At 38.6% G+C, this 11,395-nt stretch overlaps 1 protein-coding gene across 1 annotated transcript; it reads left to right on the top strand.

The window, feature by feature from the left end:
• Nucleotides 1-1,074, top strand: LOC129719199 (40S ribosomal protein S15Aa). The gene is made up of 3 exons (XM_055670716.1): nucleotides 1-115; nucleotides 362-663; nucleotides 928-1,074. Exons 2-3 carry the CDS (start codon nucleotides 365-367, stop codon nucleotides 1,019-1,021), a joined length of 393 nt encoding a protein of 130 aa, XP_055526691.1. The 5' UTR covers nucleotides 1-115; nucleotides 362-364; the 3' UTR covers nucleotides 1,022-1,074.
• The last annotated feature ends 10,321 nt before the right edge of the window (nucleotides 1,075-11,395 follow it).

Below are 11,395 nucleotides of genomic sequence, written 5' to 3'. Positions count from 1 at the left end.
GGCCGCCAGCTGCCAAATACGCAGAGCTGCCAACTGCCGAGTGACGGCTTAGCTTCCGGTTCTTTTCAACCAAGTCCTCTCCGACGTATGTGGTGTCGATAAATAAACCATCGAGGTAAAGCCCGTTATTATGCGATTTTATGCTGTTATTTTTCAAATAGCCATTGCCGAGACAAAGTTAAATGTCTTAGAATTGATGGTGTAGTTTTAAAAGTGTTATTTGGTGACTAATTGGACCGGTTTTTGCCTGTCCAAGCAGAGCAATATCGGCCTGTGCTTTCATGTTCGAACTGTCAAATTTAGCTTCACCGGAAAGGAAACGTTCGGCTACTTAACCCTGTCTGTGTTGTTTTCTTTGTAGAAAATGGTCCGCATCAGTGTGCTAGCCGATGCCCTGAAGTGCATCAACAATGCCGAGAAGCGCGGAAAGCGGCAGGTACTCATTCGACCGAACTCAAAGGTAGTAATCAAATTTCTGACCGTTATGATGAAACATGGATACATCGGTGAGTTCGAAATCGTCGACGATCACCGATCCGGCAAGGTGGTGGTGAATCTGACCGGCCGCCTGAACAAGGCCGGTATCATTTCGCCCCGGTTCGACGTTAAGATGAGAGATGTTGAACGGTGGACCAATACCCTGCTGCCGTCTCGTCAGTTCGGGTGAGTGCGTGTGTTGTTTACTATTTGGTCTTGAACGATTTTGGCCTTCTTTCATCCTACTGGTAACGCCCCGAACCGTCCGGGGCGTTATTGTTTACTAGGAGGCCAGAGCAAACCGTTCCCCGGAACGGAATCCACCATTAATCCCGGATCTGTGTGTTAAATCAGTTTCGATTCAATGGATGGATACATTTGCTTAAGAATAATTTATTATTTTTTTTTACTTTTATTTAATTCTAATTTTTACTTCTCCGTCTTCCACAGCTATGTAGTGCTTACCACTAGCGGCGGCATTATGGATCACGAGGAAGCCAGACGGAAACATCTGGGAGGCAAAATTTTAGGATACTTCTTCTAAGTTTGTTGAGCAAAAGGGGAAAAATATACACGGTAAACATAATTCCACAACAAGTCCAGCTAGTGGTGGATTTTCTTGCAGATTTATTCCGTTTTGTAAATTATAAATGGATTGCACTAGAAAAAAGGGGAAATCAGCAGGAAAATTCATCCTAATTTGAATGATCATCCGAAATATCCGAACTAACTAAGCATGAAATGGAATAAAATCGATCATTATTACTTTCGTATTTTAATTAGCTTTCTTTTGTTTTTTTTTTGTTTTTTTTTGCCGTGGTTTTGATTATTATTGATAAGTTCCATTCTCTTAGCAATGAAACGTTCAACTCCTCAAGCGATTTGTGAAGTATTCTAAAATGCGAATTTATTGACGGTTTTGTTCTGAAAACTCGGTACCCAATTGCAGTTTAACGCTAGGGTGGTCATAGAATTATAGTCTTTGAAATTTTGGCTGCGAATAAAAAGCATTTCATTGATTTTTAATCAGAAATAATAATAAATGAATTGAAGTCAAAAGCTGTACATTAGTGGGGCGTCGTTATATGAAAAAAAAAAATTAAACTTGATAGCACAAAGCCAGACCCAAATTTTTTTTTTGTTCTATTTGGGACCCCGAACAATCCTAAATTTATCAGAAGTGCATTGGTTTTGTCTCCACTTGGCGCATTGCATTTTAAATTTGTATGAAAATACCTACTTTTTTGTCTTTCTATTCTAGAGAGCTCGAAATGGCTTAAACCATATGCTTTATGACTTCAAAACGAGCTATTGACATCCCTATAACGAATAACAGTGAATAAAAATGAACTTAAGTCCTGGGCTCAATCCAAAGAACACAAAAGAAAGGTGAGGAGGCAACTTACTAACACTTGCACGCGCCCCTTTGTTCACTCCCCTCTGCCCCGAGTTGATGCCAAATAGTGACGTAGCTGTTTGGGTTCACAATTGAGTTCGTCTAGTTTTTTAACAATTGAAGCATTTACTAATCCTAAAAAATGCACTCTCCTCTTCACCCAGGGATACCAAAAGTGCAGATTTGTCTGCAAAACGCAGATTTTTGGAGTCCGTGTGCAGATATTTATTAATTTGCAGATATTTGCAGTTTTCCACGGTTTCTGCAGATTTTTGTCAGAGTCTCCATATATTTGCGCAGATTTTCTTAAAATGTGTGCAGATTTTACCAGACTTTTGCCTGCGCGAGCGGAATTTTTTCGGATCACGGATAGATTTTTTTCAGATTTCGAGCACATTTTTCCGGTTTTTCGAGCAGTTGCAGACATTTTTCAAAAACATCTGGCATCTCTGTCTTCACCTCCCTTTTATTCTCATAGACCTTTTTACGTACGAATGTGTTAGTTAGCATTGGGCGATACGACGGAGAGTATCGATACTTCAGTATCGATACCCGAAGAACCAAAAGTATCGAGATACTCAAAATATCGGTCAAAAAGTATCGATACCAGAAGTATCGATACTATAGCTGAGATCATTTTTTGAATTTTTGATAAATACATTTACTCAGGGTGGCCACTCTACCGGAAAAGCGGGAAAAAGCCGGGAATTTTAAATCACCGGGAAAAAAATACGGGAAAACCGGGAAATTAGGCTTCACGCTGGGAAAATCATCCTCCTTCATGTCTGCCGCTTTATTTGTTCAACAGTTTCTGAGGAAATGTCAACATGAGACCCTGTTTATTTTATGTTTACCTAACTGGCATAATTCTGCCGGATAGGGGAAAGCTGGTTGTTGGTTTCAGTTAAAGTCGACAGCGGCTTCGCAGCAAGATCTGCGTCAAATAAAATCAGGCTTGATCAGGTGGCTAAATTTACTGTTCCGTAACATATATTGTCAGATTTTAAAGAAGTCAAAAAGTTATCAGCGTCGCGGGAGGCGTATTGAAACTTTTTGTGAATAGTGTTCGACATCGCATCGGGGAGAATCCGGCCAAAAGTCAAATAGGACCGGAAACTTCGAGTCTCGATTTTACTTCGAACCGGACCGGAACGGAGCTACACGGTTTGTACTTCCCGATTTTTGGTATGATTTTAACCACAAGCAGCAAAACGCAGCAAAAAAGTTTTTTCATTCTGTGTTGGACCTTTTGACTACTTGATTTTGTTGGGGAAAGACGCCACCTTGAAGAGCTATTTGTTAAAGATTTCTCAGATTTTTTCTATATCAAAAACAAACAGTAGCTAAATTATTTTTTTTTCAAATTGTTTATTCAGAGTGTCAGTTGAATTTATTTTACGGACCATGAGAAAATTTCTTATACATTACATTGACCCCAGCTCGAAAATTTTATAGTCCCAAGATCGAAGTTTTTCGAAAAAAAAATTGTTTTGAAATAACTGATCTCAACGTTTCAGCCATTTTGCAAAATGCATCTTGACAGTTTCATGTGCATTTTTTTCATTGGTCACTCTGAGGCTCTTCTTCCCAAAGTCCGCTTGAAGTTTTGCCTGAGGACATTTTTCTAGAAGACAAAAACTCTATGCCCCAACTCTTGAATTTTTCCCACGCATTTCATTGGCATCCTGATACAGAAGCACTGCAAGCTCGAGAGAAGGTTGACAGAGAAAGATGCAGAAGGATGCAAAAAAGCGCGAGAAGGCAAAGATTGTCAACGATTTGGAGATAAATAGGGCGAAAATTGTGCAGCAGATCACCATGAAGGTACTTGCTAAAGTCGACAAACGGCTAAACACGATGAAGGAGGAATGTTTTTCATAGTTTTGTAACACTATTTTTGCAAGGCACAAATAAGCATGTGAAAATTGATTTTTTTCCCATATGTTTTAAAAATAAAACACCGGGAAATTTCACTAAATATCATCGGGAAAACCGGGGAAAAACCGGAAAATTGAAAATTGATATTGAGTGGCCACCCTGAATTTACTGAAAACCAGTATTCGATTCAGTGATTCGCGAAAATACAGCAAAACTATTTGCTGAACAGAAAACAGTAAATGAATGGTTGCTGGAATCCAGCAAAAGAATTGATATGTCAAAAAATTTACGTCAAGCTGTCATTAGTAAAACGCGCCAAATCGCTGTGCAGCTGGTACGAGATCATCGCTAAGCTCCTGATAGCGAATATGGGACCATAGCTAAGTCCTTGTTGGGCTAGATGAACTTAAAAGTTGAAATGATAATCATACATCTCTAGTTCAACAGTAATTTGCCTATGATCCGATGGGCGGGTGGAATCTGGTGCCTGACGGAAACATGGTTCCCTTGAATTAACTGGTTTGGTTGCTGGCAAATTGATTTATGCTTTGCTGAAAGAACAGCAAATTGTCATAGCTGACAACCAGCAAGTTGTACTTTGTTTTACCGAACATGCAGCAAACGACCTGTCACTTTTATGCAATTGAGCATTACTGAATAATTAGCAAATTTCATTTTGCTGAACAGATTGCTGGAAGCACAGCACACCAAAAATCAGCAAAATTTTGGTGGTTTCCAGCAATGAAAATTTGATGTGCCGACTTTTTGTTGTTTTTCTGGTATCTATCCGCATTCTCTAGAGCAGCATGAATCAAATGACTTCACAAACAAATACATACAGGTAATGCAGAAATTCTGAGCTTTGGCAAACAAATGAATTAAACAACTTATATCTTCAAGATTTGTATTCACTGGCCCAATGGGCTGTGAAGCTCCCGTCTTATTTGTATAAATTATTGACACACTTCCATATTAATTGATGAGGAAGTTGATGACATAAAAAAATAGATATGTCAGCGAAAATAAGATAGTGAAGTCTACCGCTGAATTTTTCTAACTAATAAATATTGCAATTTTTTTTTTCACTTGTAGTCTAACTTGTGTCGACGGGAAGCATGAGTTAGTTTCCGCTTGCAAATATTCGATCTGAACAGTGTAGCCAGAAAACTTATATTTGTTTTTAAAATACAGTCAAATTCCGCTCGTTGGGCTATGTTTAGTTGGGCTACGTTTAAGTTGGGCTCCCGCTCGTTGGGTTATAGCCCAACTAAATCGAAGCCAAACATCATTTCTGATAACGTTGAATTTCATTTGAGGGGTTTGTGGATGCATTTAAACGCAGAAAGTAGAATTTATTGAAATAAAAACAAATGAAGCTGAGTATAAATGTAAACAAACAATATTTTAATCAATTGTCAGAGTAACAATATAAGTTTTGTGCCTTAATAATGCAACGTAGAGCTATGCCTTTTTTTGAAAGTATTTGAGAACACGTTATTATTGAGCACTCCTTTTTGGCTTTAAATGTGTGGCTTAAGTAAAACAAATTTTGAATTTGGCCCTATGCTGCGTTTGGCTCAGATTTTGACAGTTCGTTTAGCTCACAACATTCTCTCTATCTATATCTCCATCTAAAGCCTGTAGTACACTCTTTGTCTAATGGTCAAATTTTTGACCTTCTGACATAATGGTCAAATTTATTTGACATCATGGTTGTTGTTTGCCCGTGTTTGCCTCATGTTAAAATTGGAGAGTGACAAATGATTATCTTCGACAAAATTTTTATCTGTCAAAAAGTGCCAAATATTTGACGCTTGGTCAAAGAGTGTAATACAGGCTTAAGTTTTGCTAGTGCAAATAGACTTGTGCGATACTTATACTGACAGTGGCAGCTTTCCAGTGGTTCCAGCTCGTATCAACTAGCTGGCATCTCCATCCGATTTGCTTTGCTTTATCGCAGCCAACATCGCAGCGGTTCTACGATGTGTGGGCTCCACTGACGCTGACAGACAGCATAACATAGCGTATCAAAAGTGGCGGTGATCTCGTGTACACATTGAGATGTTAGCCCTTGTAACATGTCAGCTAGCTGGTCCGTATGCATAAAATAATATCGATACAAATATCGCGGTTTTCAGTATCGATACGGTCGAGTATCGGACGATTGTGTATCGATCCAAAAAATCGAAATATCGTCTCAAAAGTATCGATATTTCCGATACCGATACAATATCGCCCATTGCTAGTGTTAGTGCCACTAGTTGAGGAAAATATTTACAAATAGCAGTTTTGTTTGCAATGCTATGTTTTTAGCAGCTGGGCAAATATTAAGTTGAACACTCATTATATTCTTTAAACTTGTTTCTGAATGATTTTTTTTTCATTCGTGATCAGAAATCGGACGAAGCAGCTGAACATAATCGACCAAAAATGTTAAAAAGGGATAAAAGTTGAAGCAACGAGATGCGATGATTTACAGTTCCGAGGAAACAAAAGCAACTTTACACGGGTTTACACGTTTCCTAGTGTGCGTAGATGAAAAGTCACTTATCTCTATTGGCCTCAATCTCAAGACCATTTTACGAGACGTTTCTAATGTTAATTCATGAATGAAATTCAGACAGGGATCACGAAGGTGCTGACACAAAGCGCGCTAAAGCATCATCAACATCAACATCAGCAGGATCAGAGCTGCCAGAATTTATTTCGAAAACAAAAATCTGTATTTAATTCGTATTTTATTCGTGTGCCTACAAGTGCTTGCGGTTGTAGTAGTTAGGGCTTGAAATGCGACTTTAAATCTCGCCTGAATTCGTAAACCCTTTATGAGGCAGTGGCAACTATATTGCCACCAACAACTTTCGTTTTTTTCTGCTTCATAATTACGAGCTATGATCAGTGATCAGAAATAAACAATAAAATTTAATCCCTTTTTTTAGCCTCGGCCCGTTAAAGGGTTAAGAGGTTGAGAAAAAATTCCTAAAAGAAAATCAGGTCTATAACCGTGTTTTTCCTATGTACTCTCGAATCAGGTATTTTTCCCTATTAGCCAAATGTCGGATGTCCAGAAGAAATCAAAGAAAAACAAGTTTCCGCTTAGTTAAATGCCGGACGCCCAGCAGAAACAGAACAGAAGTAACAAAAGAGAAAAAGAAGAGCGTTGGTTGTCGTCAAGGCAAATACAATATAATTACAATCAGGACAAATATTCCACGTTGAACGAAGAATCAGATTTTAAAGCCTACTAGCACCTGTACAAATTCCCATTCGGAACTGTTTGTGAAAACAGAATCGGCCAGTTTAGCGGTTATGCGGGAAACGCATTCGAAAAACTGAAAACTGATGTTCGGATGAAATATTTGCGAAGTGGAGGTAGAGCTACCTGTGCAAACATTTTGTGAAACATCAAAGTTTTACACCGAATTTTAAAAATTTCGATTGCAGAAATTCTGCACAAATCTGTATAAAAAATCAAAATTCTGTATTCTGTATCATTTCTGTATCGTAGTCAAAAAATCTGTACAATACACATACCCATAATACAATACACATCTGTATAATACACATACGTTGAGATGTTAGCCTTTAGCGCGATACCATAAGGGTGCTTCAAAAGTTCAAAAGGTTTTTTTCGAGTTTTTCCAAGTTTTTTAGAGGAAACATTAAAAAATAAAGAGAAAATCTGAGTAACTCTCGTGTTTCTGTGTATCTATCCTCAAACTTTTTACCACCGCAATATAAATCTTGGCTTATCATTCACATGATGCTTTATAGACTGTTCCGAAAATTATAAATACATCTTCTTTCTTGAATAAAACAAAAAATACAGGATTTTTCGGGTCATTTTATTCTGAAAAATAGATAATAAGTGTTTTCTTTCCAGTTTCAATTCAAGTTGGGATTATTTTTCGTGGGATACGCGAGTTCTCTAACTTTTCTTTTAACACTACTCATAAGCTTTTGCACAGTGTGTTCTAAGACCATTTTTACCACTTTAAGCCAATCTTTTTTAAATTTTTCAACATTGTCCGCTGGTTTGACATATTTCCTCAGCTTTGCCTTGGTCAAAGCCCAAAAAGTTTCAAAAGGGCGAATTTCAGGGCAGTTTGGAGGATTCATCTCCTTTGGGACACATGTGACATTATTTGTTTTATACCACCCTAGTGCATCCTTAGAGTAATGGTAGGAAGCAAGATCGGGCCAAAAGATTGGAGGATTGTTATGCTGCTTAACCATGGGTAACAACCTTTTCTGCAAACACTCTTTCACGTAAATTTTACCATTCATTGTGTCATTCGAAATGAATGGACGAGATATTTTCCCACATTCACAAATGGCCTGCCAAACAATTGCCTTCTTGCCGAATTTTTCGGTGTAAATGGCTTTCACTGGTCCAGGGACATCCTTTCCCTTCGGTGATGTATAAAATTGCGGTTCTGGCAGAGTCTTATAGTCCAGTTTTATGTAGGTTTCGTCATAAATGATAACACACCCCATTTTTTTGGTCAGAAGTTTGTCATAAAGCTTCCGAGCTCTCGGTTTCAGAGATTCAGCTTGTTTTGGATTTCGTTTTGGCTGCTTCTGCTTCCGACGGGTCTGCAGATCCATTCTTCCCTTGGCACGCATAACGTTACTCGCCGAGGTTCCAAGCTTTCTCGCTACATCTCGTACTGATACTGAAGGATGCCGCTTGTAGTATTCCTTAACCTTTTTGTCCATTGTGGGATCAACAAGCCCGGGTTTTCTACCACGTCTTGGGGCATCAGGAAGTGTGCACTCTTCACAATACTTCCGCAATGCGGTTCGAACTGCTCCGACACTTATACCTTCTTCTCTGGCTAATTTTTTTATAGAAAGACCACTCACGGTGCCCCATTTGTGCACAATTCGCTTTCTTTGCTCGGGAGAAAGGCCACGCGTTTTCAAAATTTCGCACTAAATGTTAGAAAAAAAGACAGCATCTGTTTCTTTTGGATGTAAACAACAGGACGCAGCCAACGTTTGGTTGAATACTGCACGTTATTTAAAATGACGGTTGATCGTAAGTGTATTTATAATTATCGGAACGGTCTATACTGAGAGGTGAATTTACATGGCGAAACATGGAGAAACAAACCTAAAGAAATTGGATAAATTTCTCAACAAACTTATCATTTAAAATAAATATTGCCGTGACAGATAAAACCGGAATTTTTCGGCTCAACTGGGATCGTGAAACGCCTTTGAACAATAAAATATTTTCACCAAAAAGCATATAGATGTGCATACCTTTCAATGAATGGCAATGGTTTGTTCCCACCAAGTTGACCAATTTTATTCGAAATCTCAAACACATGAATGTTGCTTATATTTTTCTTGTTCCAAAGGTAAAAAAAATGTGAGTCATCTGGAAGTTTCGGAGTAATATTCATGCTTGTCTTTTCTCCTCAGAAAACCTCTAGAGTGCAGGAGAACATCTTGAACTGCGAGAACAACTGCTCTCACACTTAAGAGCAAATCAACGCTCATGCTAGAAGAGAGCGACTAACGATTTTTATCTGCTGAGCTTCCTGAAAGCACTGCGGTGAAATATGAAATCTCTCTCTTGCGAGACAATGAACTATGGTGTACTTTCTCACACGTGTGGACATCACGCACATCAATTACACTGCAGAGCTATCTGCGGTGCGTTTCACAGTTGGTTTCTTGAGCATGGCAGAAGAGGAATAGAGATTGGGAGCAAAAAAATAAACTGCGTTGCTTGTGCCGCTCGTGCCGGTCGAATTTACTCTGGTGAAATTCGTTTTCGCAGTGTAGCTACACGAGTACTACATTTTTGCCCGGTAGGTTTTTTTTCACCTTCCGGACTACTCGCCAGTGGACACTGTTGTGTACTTCTGCGTTTTCTTTGAAGAGTGATTCACCCCTCTTGTTTCTATCAGATGTGGGGTGAGCTGGAAGTGCGTTTGTCTCTCTGTAAGCTGGTTGAGACACTTTGGAGTGGAGAAAGAAGCAGTGTGGTGAAAGCATTTGCTACACGCAGGCACATACTGGAAGGGAAGTGCGCGGTGAATTTTTTCTCCTCTCCTTTCACATACTGAGGAGAATGACAAGCATGCAGTCACAAGTCAAAAAGAATAACTCACGATAAAAACTGTTTTGCCCTTCGGTTAAAACACTAACGACCTTTGTGTTGTGGTGGCCCAGGTGCACTACATAAATGTTGCTATATATATCGATATTTTATAGATAAAGGTACATTTAGACTATTGGACATGTCGGTCTGATTTTGAGCACTGCAGAAATCGAAAGTCTGCTCGATTTACCGTTCGACATACTTTGTCGAACCTGTTTGTATAGCGGTGTTCACACTGCTTGCACAAGTCGAAAGGAAAAACTGCCAAATGAATGTCAAATGATTTCTTTTCTCCATTTCAATATTTGCCAGCACACAAAATATGAAAATAATGTTTGTTATGGAAAGCCAAAACAAAAAACTGAAAAAAAGGTTGCTATGTTCTTGGAGTCGAACGAAAAATAGAAACGTTCCTATTCCATTCGACAAATCGAACGGCATGTCGAATCACAATATCGAATAGGTGAAACGTAAACAAACATTGCATTCGATATATTTTCGAGCAATCAGCTCGAATCAGATTAAAAAATCAGATAGTCTAAACATACTTTAACAATGCTTGGTTTGTCAGTGACGCGAACGTCACGTAGCGGGAGCATTACCACTTACGTTAAAATAACGGTTTCAAGTTTTTACACATCTTTTGAAATCAGCATGACGAGGAGTTCATTTCGGAGGGTGTATTTTTGCGCACACGAACGTTTTTACACACTTTATCGTTTGCTTGATAGTCTATTCTCTGTGTCAATAGTTAGCACCTGGGAGGGAGAAACGGATACGAAGCTGTGTGAGTGTCAAAATCAACTCAAATGAAATGAAGAATGAGCTGTCATTGACTGTCAATTTGAACCAAGAAAAAAAAGCATTTTTTGCGATGAGTATTGTTATAACTGAAAGGTATCGCGTTGCTCGAAAAAATATTCATCGCAAACAGTTTTTGTATTCATTGGCGTTTTACAAAATATTTTGGTTTGTTTTTACGTAAAATAATAAATTTCATAAGCATTAAGTAATAATCATGCCAGCGTACTTCGATTATTAAACTTGCGCTTTTCATGAGCTTTGGTTACAATTTCGAACACACTTCATCACGGTCGAACTCAAAATTCTGAAAAAACTTTTATACAACGGAAAATTGAAAAAAACACAGACTCGAAAAATTAGTCTGTAATTTGCACATTCAGTATTCCTTCGTTTGAGTCATGCATGCGTTACAGCAAGAAGATAGTTACACGCTATCCGAAAACGACGCATGTGCGTGTTCTCTGTTTTGAGTGTAGTATTCATTTCTCCCTCCCAGGTTAGCACTACCAGCGATTTCACCCGCGTGCACATGCGAATTAATGTTGTTGTAGCAATAAGGTGCTAGTGTAGAAGTGATTTATAATAAATTTTTGTTGAAAAATTTACACAAAATTTTTGATATTACATGAATGTCTGTCTATGGTAAACCCCTAAACCGCCCATTCAAATCGCCGGACGACGCCACCTCCCACGAATAACCGACGCGCATTGAATTCGCTCGCCCT

The sequence above is a fragment of the Wyeomyia smithii genome, chromosome 1, assembly GCF_029784165.1.
Source record: "Wyeomyia smithii strain HCP4-BCI-WySm-NY-G18 chromosome 1, ASM2978416v1, whole genome shotgun sequence".
Lineage (NCBI taxonomy): Eukaryota > Metazoa > Arthropoda > Insecta > Diptera > Culicidae > Wyeomyia > Wyeomyia smithii.
Note: the sequence above shows the minus strand (reverse complement) of the source record. Positions and strands in the feature narration are given on the sequence as shown.